This window comes from Schistosoma mansoni, chromosome 2 (assembly GCF_000237925.1).
Source record: "Schistosoma mansoni strain Puerto Rico chromosome 2, complete genome".
Classification (NCBI taxonomy): Eukaryota; Metazoa; Platyhelminthes; class Trematoda; order Strigeidida; family Schistosomatidae; genus Schistosoma; species Schistosoma mansoni.
The window spans coordinates 4,445,283-4,461,187 of NC_031496.1; the positions used below are offsets into that span (position 1 = coordinate 4,445,283).

At 33.8% G+C, this 15,905-nt stretch overlaps 1 protein-coding gene across 1 annotated transcript in view; it reads left to right on the plus strand.

The window, feature by feature from the left end:
- Smp_142380 (hypothetical protein) overlaps nt 1–15,905 on the plus strand; it is a gene marked incomplete at both ends in the record, with an annotated part of 39,561 nt that overhangs the window by 7,421 nt on the left and 16,235 nt on the right. The window contains 3 exons of the mRNA XM_018795403.1: nt 571–912; nt 1,842–2,086; nt 6,546–6,980. Of these exons, the coding sequence (XP_018649719.1) occupies nt 571–912; nt 1,842–2,086; nt 6,546–6,980 (1,022 nt within the window). The remainder of the gene's footprint in view (nt 1–570; nt 913–1,841; nt 2,087–6,545; nt 6,981–15,905) is intronic.

The window sequence follows — 15,905 nt, forward strand, 5'->3', positions numbered from 1 at the left end:
TATGTAATGATCATAATAATAATACTACTAATAATAATAATAGCAATAATTGATGGCAAAATATCTCTTTATTTAAAAATCCTTTTGATTAGAGTAAGAATGACAACGATAGCAGCAACAGTAAGTTTTGTAAAGCGAAAAATAATGAATTCACTTATTTACTTCAAAGCTTTTGATTTGATGTAAACAAAAGATAATGGTATAATGGGTTAATGGACATGATTGAACTGTAAGGGGATGGTTGGTGGTAGTCGACAGAAATCTCTAGGCCTAGGTTTCGCGCTAGTCGGGACTGATCAACAAGATGTACCCGCAATCTTAAGGGGACTAACGCTTACTGGAAAACTAGGCCCGGTGTCACCCGGCCGTTGATCAAACGTAATAGTTGTGATGGCTATTTTCAATGATGTTTAATAAACCTTAAACCTAAGGGTAATAAATTCTGAAATACTAGGTGGTTTTCTGCATAGACATTAAATAGGAATAATATATTTGTAAAATCTCAGCGAATGAATTTCTACATAGTTTGACATGTGGTTTCTTCTTGTTTGTTTTGTGTTCTCTCCTAAGCTACATCATCTCAACGTTTTCGTGCTCCACAATCACAGCCATCAGTTATTTCTACAAATGAAACACCGAGACAATTGTCATCTATTACACAAATTCAAAATCCTAAAATCTTAAAAGCTACCTTACCTGTTTGTAGTAATGTTGTTGGATCAACAACTTATGCATCAAATATGTTTTGTAGTTCAGTGATAAATATTACAGCAGATAATTTGCCGATGAACAGTAATATTGATCAGTCAAATCGTACTTCATTACTTCCACAAAATACATTTATCCCATCTAGTTCAGTCGTACAATTTCCATCGTCAATTTCCGGGAACAATGTTATTGTCTTACATAAAGGTAGATTGTTTTTCTCTTATCAATGATAGTGTTATTTCTCATTCATAAAGTCTTTATTATTTCATCAAAAGTTCTTTTGTTTCAGTAAAATATGACTAACTAATTTGTTTTTCTTTTCAAGTTGATAGATGAAATATATTTTCTCGTGTTAATGAATTTCTGTACAAATTTTTAGAAGGATTTTCTATTGTATGAAATGAATCATTGTTTATAGTAGTGTTATTCGAATAAACAGTTGGAAGTGTCCGGTAAAGTGTAATACCTTAAATGTAACTGAAAAACTTTTTCACTAATATTCAGGAACTGCTCCGTAGTTACTCTAGATTGAGTAAGAATGGATTGGTAAAGCGTTAAAAAGTCATCTATCCATCTAAGTCATTGAATGTTTAACTGAACGTTATCGAAATGTACAATTGTTTTGGCTGATGTTCGAAAGATGGTAACTTTGATGTACATTAGTCACTGAGCGGCAACGAATGTTACGTTTATCTAATCCTTTAGTGCTGATTTAATTCTTTCAGTTTAGTTGTAATATGGCCACTAGTTTAAGTGATTTGACATCACGTCCACTGTATTGAGTTTTTAAGTGATTAGAGATAATTGGCGGAAAGTTATGCAAATCTAGGTCTTTTTCTAGTTAGGAATCGTCCTCAAGGGATAGCTGTAATCTTAAGGGAACTTATTCCTTACTATTGGATTCGAACTTGGGTCACCCATCTTCACAGTTTAACACGTTACTGCTAAGCTATACGGGCCGCTGACGAGTGTCATTTAGCATGAAACCGTGGTCCAGGGTTTCCTGACAACTACCTGATATCTTCGTTTTGAGATTTAGGTGTTGTTGAGTTTTATAGACGTGCTTTTTGCTTCTCGTTAAAATTTTACTATATTGATCATCGACCAATGATTTTTTGGCATATTCTATTCAGGTGTTGCACGTAAAACATTCACACCTACTCCGTCTATACGAATTGGATCAACTGTACCGGTCAATAATAATACGCAAGCAATTGTATCTGGTAGTTATTCAAACGCTTCCGTTGCATTCCCAAGTCGCCAGTTTCGAATTATTGGTTTATCAAATACACCTGTATGCTCTAATTCTAGTACCGTTGAAACTTCAATTTACAATTCGGAACCTAGTCACGTAATTCGCAATATCAATGAATTAGTAGTATGTTCGTGAACTTGTAATTTTATGCTTTAGTTTTCAAAAAAGGGGTTTTTAATATCGTTAATTCATTATTATCTCGTTGTTGGAGAGAGGGCATATCAGCGTTTGCCTTGTGTGTATACACTTGTACAATGGTTTATAAACCCATATAGCATAATTAGTAATATGCATGATCTGTAGAATAAATACCTGGATTGAGCCATTTAATGTGTTTAGTTATGGACATGTAGACACATAGAGTCTGTATGACCTTAATAGTCAGTTTTTATTAACCTATTAATTTATAGTAAATTGTTATTGCATCACAACAATGCATCTACACATTCTACTGTGATTGTCTGTGAATTTCCGTTTGCGGCTTCGTGGGATATTCCGCTTATAAGCACTGGGTTTCTACAGGCTTCCCACAACTCGCTGAAGCACGTCAGTCCACTCTGAGTAAACAAAGATTGTCACTTAATGAAATCATGTAAAGTTTGTGTAAGGACTAGTGATCGGAGCATGCTAAAGAGTTGGAAGCACCAGCTGCATATGGTAACTACCGGAAGTCCTTTCAACCCATCCGAGTCACTGGCAGCACGAAGTCTGGCGTGAGTGAAACAATTTGTGAAACTGATGGGATGCTAACCGATAACACCTGTCGACATCTTGGACGATGGGTAAAGTTCTTCAAGTAACAATTATAGTGGTCTACCTCCTCAGTGAAATCGATCGGACTGTCATCAGTGGCTAGTGATGACTGATCCACCTAACGGGGTGAAACCCTTCAAGAAACTTTAACTCTGGAAGCTCTGTAGGTCACGACACCCTGATGACTTACTTCCAGGCCTCTTTAAAGATGGTAGCAACTTTCTGGTTAAGGAATTGACTGAATTGTTTACAAAATTTAGGGATTCATAGAGTTTTCCATCATCGTGAAATAAGTATTGTATACATATGTATGAGTTGTATGCTTGTTCGTTCGTTCTTCCGGGCTGCTTGTGGAATATATATATTTTCACGGCCGAACCTGGTCTTTTTCCTCTAGTTAGCAGGGCTGGGGCTCAGTGGAATAGCTTAGCTTGTCCTGTAGTTGCTGGCTTTCATTCCATTCACCGGTTCTAGGTGATATCATAATCCCTCGCACATTGCAGCTGATAGTTGTTCCTATCTTTAAAAAGCGTTCAAGTCATCTATGCAACAACTATCCGGTGATAAATCTACTTCCGATTGCGTCCAAAATATTTACTTCCGTCATACTTCGTAGATGGTTCAAAACACAGGAAAGATTAACTCGAGAGGAGCTGGCTTGTTTTCGTTCTGATCGAGGATGTATTGATCATATCTTCATCTGTCTAATGTTAAAACACCGTCATCCTTATCACAGACCAACAATCATAGTGTTTCTACTCATTGGGATATAACAGAAAATATATTAATCGTAGTGTTTCTTGACATTAGGGCCGCCTTCGACTCATTGGACGGGACTGTTCTCTGGGATTATTTATAGAAGAAAAGTGTGCCTTAGAAGCTTATTGACATCTTAAAAGCCGTATATACAAACACCTGAGACAGTGAGGGTATACAGCCATCTCTCTCCCTTGTTCTACTGAAGCAATGGGATTAGATAAGGTTGCTCAATCTCACTATTCCTCTCCACTTTTGCAGTCAATGACGTTCTGGAAATAACTCTAATGGATGTAGGTAATGGTGGTGTAAATATGCTGCCTGGAGAAAGACTTTTCGACCTTGAGTAGTATGCAGATGATATTGTATTACTGTACGATGATACCCAAGCCATGCAATCCTCACTTAATCAGTTGGTAAACAGTGTCTGTAGGTGTAGCATATGCCTTGCATCTTCCAAGTGCAAATTACTTTTACAAGACTGACAGGAACCTGCAAATGCACTCGCTCTTGGTAATGAGCAGATAGAAGTAGTCGAGAAGTTCGTATATCTGGATAGCTGCATAAGTGCTGGTAGTGGCGTGAGTGGTGAGATCAGTTGACGTATAGTGAGAGCCACAGTGGCTCCTGATTATCTGGGCCATATTTGGCACCTTTGTGGTGTTAGTCTGACTGTAAAAGGTCAGGTCTACAGCGCATCACTGAGAGCAGTTTCGCTCTATGATTGATGAACCTGGCCTCTCCGAGTTGAGGATGTTGGAAGACTCTATGCGTTTGATTATCGTTGTCTCCGAAGGATTGCTGACATCCAGTGGCAATATTATTCTAGCAATGAAAAATGTTTAGCATCATGTGTTCGAACACAGCGACAGCAATTCAACTGGTGTCACTATCTTGAAACATCAACGTCGGTGACTTGAACATGTCTTACGAAAGTCGTCCCAGAGAATTCCACTTCGTGCATTATTTGCCGACTCTGAGACTGGTTGGGAAAAGTGGAAAGGCGGTCAGTGTATGCCATGATATCTTGGTATGAAAGAGAGCTGTACAGAACTGGCATCTGTCGATCCGTGGTGGGAGTCCTAGAGATGATACAATTCAGTGACTTAAGACGTTATCAAATATGGTTCAGAATGGAAGTCAGTGGCGATCCTGCTGTAATTTTTTAAATTTCTTTAAAAAGTGAGAGTAACTTCTGTAACTGAAAGAGTACTTCTTGGTTGTATTTTTCCTAACTGAACTGCTTCTCCCACTGTTATTATTATTATTATTTCACTCATATACCAATTTATATTCATTGTTGTTCTTTTGAATTATACTCACCCTCTATTCTCTATCTGTTTACAACCTCATTTTTATTGTGGGCGCATATTATGGTGCTTACTTGTACCAATGTTTGTTCGCTAATAATAATAATAGTAATAATAATATAGACCACTCACTTTTAGTCTTCCTACATTTATAATGTATCTGATCAGTGATTTCATTTTAAGTTGTGAAAATTTACTGGAGTTTCAATTAACTGATGTATTCTGACCTGTTTTGTTGTTTTATTGTTGAAAAACACACTGGTGGCCTATTTGTGTAAAACCAATTGCAAGCTTGTCACTAAGGTACTTTGGTCTTATCCGTTGTATAAATATCAGTCATTAAATATATTTCAATAGTCAGTTCTTAATTACTTATGTGCTGTGAGCAATTGCATCATGATACTCAAAACCTTATCGTACACTGTCCTCATAGTAAGCGATTAACTGAACTCACTGGATTGAAACCCGTTTATCAGTGATGTCTATTTCAAATAGATTCATTCGTTTATATTGTGTAACTCATTCTATGAAGTTTTTTAACTTTCAAGATATTGATATCCTATTCATAGTCATACATTTATGTATAGTGTGAATAGACTTCATCCTAGTTGTTTCAGCTAGTTTCAATGTATGTGTAATCACATTAAATTGATGAGTTTGATGTAAAAGTGTAATGGGATTTGATCGAATTAAATACTAATTGCATTCTTATTTGTGTTATCCAATTAATTTGGAAAAGATCGTATTTATCCTTACATTGGACGACTTAATTGTTGTTAGAAAAAAATGGTACTGGATAAACATATTAGTTAATTAAATGTATACTGTACTGGATATTATGTCATAAAAGTGTTACGTTTCTTTTAGGGTTTTTTGTAAAATTTATTACTAATGGTTACTGACAAATATGATATATCTTGATCATCAAATTTTTATGAACAATGTCTTTGGATGGTGGATCAATGGGTGCACTGATTTGTTACACTCACATTCCTCTTTTCGGTATTATTACTTGCGTTCATATAAACAGCTGTGACTCAAAGCTGAGTACATGTAAACGTGCTTTTGTCAAATATGTTACATCATTATTTGTTTTTGGTGAGGCGTAGAAAGTATTTAATACAAGCATGTGTATGTTAATTGCTATGGTAAATAACATGGTATAAAACTTGTTATTTGTAAGAGTGGTGGTATGGAATTATTCATTGTAAAGTTATTTAACATCATGAATTGGATTCAAATAATCAAAGATCGCAAACCAGAGATCAGTGGATAGCTATCTTGTCTTAGTATGTAACTCTTCAGTGGTAAGTAGCCGTGCCCCATTGCTGAAAACCCAACCCAGTACGTCCAGATTTCACGGCGAACACGTTACTTTTAGACCAATGAGTTACCGACGTTGTAGTGATGGGTTAATGGTTAAGGCGTTTGACCATCAGTCACTGAGTAGCAGGTTCGAACTCCACCGTACTTGGTTTGGTTTGGGAAACCGAGTAGTCGTATCATTTGCCCTTAGACATATTGTCACCATCCGTACATAAAACTATCCCTAATGAATAAGTTAATTCGTCCGTTGATCCACGTTTCCAACTTTAGTTAATTGGAGTTGTTCCGTTTCATTGCTTACATAGTTGAACTATATGGGACATTCACAATAAAGGTATATATTTTTAAGTTACACTAACATCGTTCTCTGTTGATTATAACCTTTAAAATATCTTGTTATCTCATATGATTTTTATCTTTTTTAATCTTTCCGTTAGTCAATTCAAAATACTCCCACAATGATGACGACAACAAATGTTATTTCTACATCATCAGCTAATCATTTACTGCATCATACTTCACGTTTAGGATCAATTCTAGAAGTTGATCTTGACTCGGATAATTATAATGATCAAGCCAATTATTATACTGATTGTCATAACGCCACTATACATAGTAATAAATTGACTTCTCATTGTTCTACTATTGTTACAATTCCACAAGTGTCTTTATCAATAGACGTATCGAAGTTAACACCTATTCATCATAACAAACCAACAGTGTTAACCGATGAATCGTCTGTTGTCAATTTACTCCGTACTACAACTAGTACTACTAATAGTATTCATGATTTACACAATACTTCATCTGGTTTATATACTATAATCAATGAACAATCATTAAATAATAATCAATTGCCGATGTATTCTGAGGTAAATATCTTTTCCTTTCTTTTGTTGCTTCACTTTTCTCTAGAGTTCTTGTGCTAAGATAATTTTCTTAAATTCTATTCATTATCAATAATAATCAAAATAGTGATGAATATACTATTAACAAGTACATGTTTTTTAATGTTTTCATCAACATAGACTGTGAATGGTTGTCCTGAAATCCCAGTATATTACACATTATTTATTGTTACACTTGATTTACTTGAAAACAACTGTTTTCTTCAATGTTTTGTCTCCATTAAACAATGACAGTTGTTTAAGGAATTTCCGTAGAGTTCTTATATTGTTACATAAAATGTTCATCTATAGTTCAATCCATGTATTTATTAGCTGATGAAAATAAGCGTTAAAATCCTAAAATTCAAAAGAACGCGAAATTATCTTTGCTTCCTCTAATCATAGTTACTTCATCATTTTTGACGTTAGTAAATGGATTGTCTTACATTCTCTCACATTCTCAACAAAGCACATTTATATATAGAAGTCCTTTTCATTTTCAGTAGTAATTAAGATCATAATTAAAACGGATATTTTTCAAGGTTATAAAATGGATATTTTTCATTTATTCAGCTATTTCTTCACTCTTCTGATAATAGCGACTAGCTTTTGAATTCAAAACGCTTTATCTTAACTTAATGTGCTTTGTTCGAATGTTTTCTGAATTGTGATAGATTTTCTCGGATGAATTTATACTGAGGGATATTTGTGTTTACTCATACGTCTATTCAAAATCATACCTTTAAGCATGGACTCTTATATTAGCGAATAAAGTCTTAAGAATAGCCCCTCTGTAAACTAATGGATCAATGAATATTACGTCATTCTAAGTAAACTGTTTATCGGTTCACCAACCTATTGCTTGTACAACCTATTCAATGTGTGATTTTTAGATTATGAAGATAAGTTTTCAAATCCTTATATGGGATATAATAAAAGTTTTAGATCATACATCTAATTTTAGAAACCAATCTCATAGACGCCGTCTCAGACAATATTTACGATTATATATATATATATATATACTACTTATACTTTGTAAGTAATTGTCATGTAGAGCTTCAGCATTTATACATTAAAATGAGACCAAATTTATTATTTAGATACTAGTCAGAAGAAAACAACATGTATTTTGATGAGATAGGATTTGTTATTACTGTAATATCTTGTGTTATTTTAGATCATTGTTGTAATGACAAGCTGAGTTAGTTCTCAATTTTTGATCAGCTGCTTCTATTATCTCTATAGATAGTAGCCGTTAACATAAAGACATTCTTCTAGCTTCCAATTGATGGATAAATTACCAATAACAATGGAATATTCTCAGACACCTGGAGAACTGTTACCGGGAGTATGAGAACGGATTTTAGTGTCTTAATCCCATCAGGGAGCATCAGTTATCATCTGTTCCAATTACCGGGTCCAAAATATGCAAGAGATTATCGTCCTCTGTGTCTGCCTGGGATAATCATTAGAAGAGAGGTGTTGGTAATATGCGAAGCACATGCTAAAAGACACATATGGACCAGATATAAAATTCAACTGCTTGTTCGATACATCGACGAGAATTCTTGCTGTATACCAATACTCGTGGACACACTTCTCCATATCTTGGAAATGAAGATAAACAGTCCAAAGACCAAACGAGAAATCACACCCGCGCGGGTTCCATGAAAGCCTGTGCAGCTCCGTCTACCAAAACATGCGTATGATTAGCTTGAAGAAAGAAGATATTTGGGAATGTATTATTTCTCAAAAATTCAACCCAAATCAGTCAGAAAGTGGATTTTAAAAAAATCCAGTTTCTAAGTTTTTAAACCTCAGTTTTGCAATTCGATTCAACTCTATGTAACTTGCATTGTGAATGACTGTTTCTTAAAAGAATCCTAGAAATCCCTTGCAAACTCACGGGTTTTCCAATGTTTCTTTGACTGGTTGGAGTTTTTAGTAGAAGGTCTACTTATTTTGTCTTTTCTATAGTTGACAGTTGGGTCAACATTCGTTTTTGGTAAGGTCTAGTCCAAGTGCAGTTGAAGATTATTCTACTACTCGTTCACTATTGCTTTGTTTTTTAAATTATTTGTCTTAAACCAAGTTATAACAGCAACTGTGTAAAAAATACCGGAATTTCTCTTTTAATCAGTTAACTTGATAACTGGCACAAGAATAGGCTATCTAAAATAATGTATATGGTAAATGGCTCCCAAATGCCCTGGTTCGGCCGAGAGTGGGGAGAGTCCGCTCTCCCTCTCGAAATGCTCTCACATGGCCACGCGTATATAGCCTCTGCCAGGAAAGTCCTACTCACTGCCTTCCCGTGGCGGGGGTGTTGTTTACGAAAATCGAATGTCCGGCGCTTTAACCGAGTTGGTGGACACGGAAAATCCACCTAGGGGAGTTGGAAAACCAATGGTGCACATGGGCTCCAGTATCCTGAGGGAACAAATGGTGTATGAATCAATGGTTGGTCACCGGCTACCATGGGACTGCATCTCCTCACGATGCCCCACTACCTTGTGGATCAGATCTTTAGCTCAAAGGCTCGGGGTGTGGTCCCCTAAGCAAACCACCTGCTTCAGTTTGGGCACCCGGGCAGTATCACAGCCCTCACATAAATCAAATGAGATTTGTGTGGCGCATATATATCTGGTACCCGTTTGTACCAATATTTATGTGTTTAAATAAATAAATATATGGTAAATGATTCTAAATATACATAATATAAGAGTTCATTTCCCAACAAGTGATTTTGTATGGTTGATTTTAGCTAAAGTTAAGGGTAGTCTACCAAAGAAAGTGGAACGGGAAGTTATCTATGACATCAAGTGTTATGAATGCAATGCAGTGTATGTGTAAGAAACATCCAGACGGCTAAATTTAAGGTTAAATAAACAATAACAATGTTTGAAACATATTCCTAAATCCTCGGTTGATCTGAAGAAACTTGAGAATGAATCTGTAATAACGCTACATTCGTTAGAAAAAGCCCACAAGATCAACCTTAAAGGGTCCGAAATACTTCAGAAAAGCTTTGATGTGCACAAAAAATGATTGAGATCAGTAGCGTTGTATGTTTGGATCAATCAGAATAGCTTGAATAGAGAAGACTAAATTCAACTAACCACAACTTAGCAACAATTCATTAACAATCAATATGATCCTTATCTCTATCCACCCTGTTTATATTACATGTAATTTTATTTCGGTAAGAACTAATGTTTTGACATCACAACTATATATTTGATGCTTCTTGTTTTCTAAAAACTTTTTATAGTGTTTGAAAACACTTTTCAATTTGTAACTATTAGTTTTTGTTTTTATTCTTTTAACTAAACAAAATCATCACAATATCTTTGTTATAATAAACAATGACTGTATTTATTTATTCAGTAAAATTTAATTATTCATAACATCAAGATGCCATTACACAGATTTATTGTTTTTATATCTTGTGAATTATTCACAATATTCAACATTTTACTGTATCTGCCTCTCTCTCCCTCATATATTTTCCCTACCTTTATAGAACTAATGACTAAATAAAATTTGACAAGTTTAGATTTATTCATTCAACATTTATCTAAATTTCGTTCTTGATGTATTATTTCTCCTGAATACGCTCAATCAAGAGATATTATGGTATGTGGTACTGATGTCAACAGATATAAGTAGTATGTGTCACCAATAAAAAGTGGAATGCCTGGGGTCAGAATGTTAAGAAGATCGAAGAGAAGAGGACGAGAACAGAGAGTGATTAGTATGGAAACGAAGGGACAGTCAAATCTGAGACGATTGATTGACATTTCGCAAATGAAGTATTTACTGTATGGTTCTCAGATTTTACTAAGAGATTCTGTAATTTTGTATTCAAATACATTCGATTATCCCCACCTGTGTTCTCGTTCACTTCAATATTACTGAATCATTTAGATTTAGTTCAAATAAAGCATTTTACATGGATAATGTCCTTGGATATTGTTCTTGGTGACTAATTTCTGTCAAACTATTTATCTAGATATTAATGAATATTCATCTAAATGATAGTTTATTGTCAATGAAGAAATACAAGTTAGTAACTTTAATTTGTTGTTTTTTTCTTCATCATCACAATTCTATTGGTTTACGGTTAGATTGTCTAATCACTTGCTTATTTGTTTTTATTTACTTCATATCGTCATTATTTTTATTTTTATTATGGTCTTTGTTCTAGGGTGGTAATGTTATATATCAACGAGAACAATCGAAAACAGCGGGAGCAGCTGCTATGTCCACCGCTACAACTGATTCATCACAGAAGTGTATTGAATTAACCTCTTGGAATAATGATACCATTGGTAGTAGTTGTTTTAGTGCTACTACTACTACTACTACTACTAGTAGTAGTAGTAGTAGCAGTGGTAGTAAAACCATTGGTCGTCTCCAGGGTAATCCTACCTCTTCGAGTGTTGTACTATTCAATAATCCACCAAACGCTAAACGTCCGCGTTTTGAATTATCATCATCAACATCATCCACAGCGTCAATTGAAAGTTCACACTGATAAATATATTGTTAATTGTGGATAATATGCCATCATCATCTTCATCGTCATTTACCCTAGGACCAATCATAATTTACACAGATTGCATTCTCTTTAACTTTTATCCCACCTTTCTGATATATTTTCTTTAGAGTTTGGTTGTATTTTTCTGATTAATCTTCCTTTGATCTTCTCTGTATCTTTTCATATATATCCCTTTAGAGACAATCAGAACCTAATTGAGTGGATAACTAGCTACCATGTATTTATGTGTTTAAGATATACAAGTTCTACTATCAGTTTCTCCTGATTTTCATGCGTATGTATTTGTATATACATATGTCTGAGTGTTTGCTCACACTTTTACCAAACAGTCACTTACTCTGTTATTTAATCATTATTATTTTCTGATAGAAAGTGCATCTATAGTTTATATGCTCCATTATTATATAGAAATTAACTTTGCTCCACTCGTCTATCTTCAGTACATATATATATCTTTAATACTGTCTTGTATTATACATAATGAAATATTTACTAATGTCTGTATTGTATGCACACATTTTGTCTGTTTGTTTTGATGATGATGCGATTGTTTGTTTATTTAATTTCTACTTTAACATGAATATACATTTTCTTCTTCATCTTCATCAACTGGTAATTCCACATATGCTGATATTCAACCAACAGTGTTTTCTTCTCTCAACATAGTAGCTCTTAGTTTTCGATTATTTTCTTCTTCCTCATAACCTCTCTAATTTTCTCCTTTTCTTCTTGTTGCTGAAAAAGACCTACTATTCTACAGACACTCAAACGTTTACGATAAGATCTGTTATTTTGTAAAATTTATTCATGTCATATACAACATACTTTATTGCTTCAGTTCATTGTGTGTATTTCGTGTACATAAGCCTCTTTCAAATTCATCTATTTCGTCAATGAATTATTTCATTTATTAATAGTATTACTCTCATATTGTGGAATTCATCACCTAGATATATACCCATATATATATATATATATATATATATATATATATATACTGTTGTTTCACCATAAATGATGTTCATGTTTTTCTATAAATGATGTTCATGTTTTTCTACTGTTCACCAGTTAATTCCTCATTTTATTGTTTGTCTTTTACATATGTTGTAATTGTATGCGTGTTTGCAGGTTCGTAATCCAGCAATGAGTAGTACGTTGCAGTGTTACTAGTAGATTTTCACATCCTCTCTTACTTATTACAATTATTATTACTATTGTTATTATACTGTTTTTTTATTTAGTAATATCTACTGAAATAATGCTGTATTTTAGGGGTGTTGGTGTATTGTTTAATTAAGATGAAATAGAAAACCTACTTTTTACACTATAGTTATTATCATAGTTCGAGAATATTATAATTTCGTCAGAGGACTTTTTTTGCCCCCTTTATCTATTCCATAAATACTATGTAGTCACATTTCTATTATTGGTTGCCACACGAAATTATATGTGTGTGAAGTAGACTGTTTTGGAATCTTTATTCAAGGCAATTTGTTTTTGTTTCACTATAATCACTGGTTTAATTTATTTGTGTATAAGTTTTCTTCCTCTTCTCCGCATCGCTTGCATCCTTGTGTCTTACACACACATCCACACTACTGCTCATCAAAGACGTGGTGTTGACTCATGTTTCTCATTTGGTGAATACTCCAATACATATGGATTGTGGTTAGAAAGAACTTGTTGGTGTCAGTCAGAAAGATACTTTTTCGATAACATATATCATTGATAACATATCGAGGTGTTTTGTTTTGCGTATTACAAGTTTTTAAGTTACGTTTTTGTAATGTTTGTCAGTTCGTCTTTTTGTATGTATGTATGTATTCGAAGTTGCATGTTATCATTTAACTGTAAATACATTTTTCTTGTTGCCTTTTTATATATAAATAACAAATAAAGTCCATTTATTTCTTTTGGTAAAAAAATTATTGTTCTTAATTAGTAATCCTGCGTATATGATGACAGTATATGTGCATGATATATGTTTGCATGTGTATTAATATTCTCGAATATATATATATATATATATATATATGTACGTTGTATACTTGTTCAGAGGGATAGGGTTTCCTTTACGGTTGTTACTACTTACATCGGTTTAAGTGTTCAACTTGGAGATATTCATATTGGACAATTGTACATAACTCCAACCTCTTGATATGAAAGCAATAATAAAAAGTACCTATTAAGTGCAGCGTTAGCCTACTAAGTGAACGGAAAATTAACCGAAGTTTTTGCGTACGGCATATTTAGTAAACATTGAAGACCTAGGGTTCTTAACGTTCACTTCGAGATGAATATGTGAACCATGGAAGAAAATGGATGATTAAAAATATACTTGAAGTAGGTAATTTCCTAATGACACTTTCTATGAGTAGATATGGGAGCTATTTGGCATGTTTGGCATAAAAAATATATTTCATCGCATTAATTTTAGTTGCCCACCTCTAACACTTGTTCCTAGTTCAGGTATGTGGATGATGAAAATGTAATTAATACAAAGTAGAGAATGCACTAAGCACTTAAATGTATTTAGAAGTAGATAAATTGACTCACTCAAGGACTTGTTAGCGCTTACGCTTATTGTATGCTTGGTTATACTTCCTTTGGACTTACTACGTCAGGCTTACTTGGCACGAAAGAAATTAGCAAAGCTTTCTAAAGCAAATAATAAGACAATAAAATTCAATGTATTGTCTATTGAGTGGAATAGTCACTTTCGAATAATATTTAGGGCAAATGTAGTATTCACCAAATAATTGAAACGGCTAAACCACTTATTTTAAGTGTTTTAGGTGACTAGAATTGATGTATTCATTATGGGAATATCATTCGTTCTGTAGATATGAATGTACATCTATCCGACGTGTCCGTAAGTATAATTATAAACTCATGTCTTAGATTGTACTAACGAAAATACCATTAAGATATAATCTCATTTGAAGTGATTTAGTAGATAATTCCAGTAGAAATATTCTTGTCCATGAATAATCATTGTCCTAGAAGTAACTAGTGGTTTTATTTTTAAATAAGTACTGATTTGGAGTTCGGTCATGCATTACCGAATTAACTTATTAGTCGATTGATGAGGCTTTGAGTCTTTATTGACTGATGTGGTTTAGATATGTGTCAAGTATGCCTAACCACCGTCTACCTCGACAGATGTTAGCTGGTGTAGAAGGTTAAAAGAAAGCTGGGTGAAAGCAAACCAAGGCGTATCGTCGGTCAGAGAACTCCCTCACTGCTGATCTGTGACCTTGATAGATACAGACTACCTGGAAGTGGTCCTCGTGGTTATTGCAACCAGTAGTTTGTGACGTTGAGGGGTGTGATTCAGAGTAGGTCACAATGCCGTAAATTCATTCAGTCATTGTCTTCCCTAAGTTTCAGTATTCCTTCATCATACATTTCCACCTTGTTTTTTGGAATAATATTCCCATCAGGACAGATATAGGCAGATCCAACTGAAGCCTCTTAAACAAGATGAAGCATGAATTCTAGCTTCAATTACTAACTGACTCGGTATATAAATGTTTGTGATTCGAGCATCACTCCATCTTTACTTCAATTTAAACAATCTAATAGTCCTTTTCATCAGAACACAAGATCAATCTTCACTACTTGTGTACGTTAAATTATTCAGCATAAAATCGTGCAAATGTTTTTAAAGTTCATGACCAGTGGTAATAAGGTGATAGATTCTGGAATATTTTGAGGTTATGATTGAATGTGAATGGAATGATAGAAGGATTTTCAAGATGATTATTATCAAACAGTAGTAAAAACTAATACTATTTAAATTGATAATGATAATAGATTTTATGCTACCGTTTGTTCTGTGAAGTAGTCACGTTCACTTGGTAGTGGAAAATATCCAAAAGACTGGAATAATAAACATTTCACTATGATCTCATTCAGTAGTGTGGTATAATTCTAAAGATAAGGTTGCTCTGACGATCTTTTTCTCGTTTTTTTTTTGATAATTATTTTAAGATAAATTGAGGTGAAATTCTTTACTCTAAATGATAAGAAATATCCGTTGATAATTAACAAAATTGTAATCATAAGAGGATGTGAATTTAATCCAGTGACTTCTGATGTAGACCATGGTGTTAATAATAATAGTCACCTTATTCAGTAACACATGCTTGATTACTTTGCCTAAGTCTACGAATGGATTGTGTAATATTTTAGCGAATCCTATTTATTCGTTTGACTTTTGAATATTAAACAAAAAACGTTTTTCAAGAATAATAAAACTGTCACTTTTTATTTATTTGTGGGTGTTTTCAATCATTTTTGCTCCCATGAAATGGTTTTAATCCTAGTATATATATATATATATA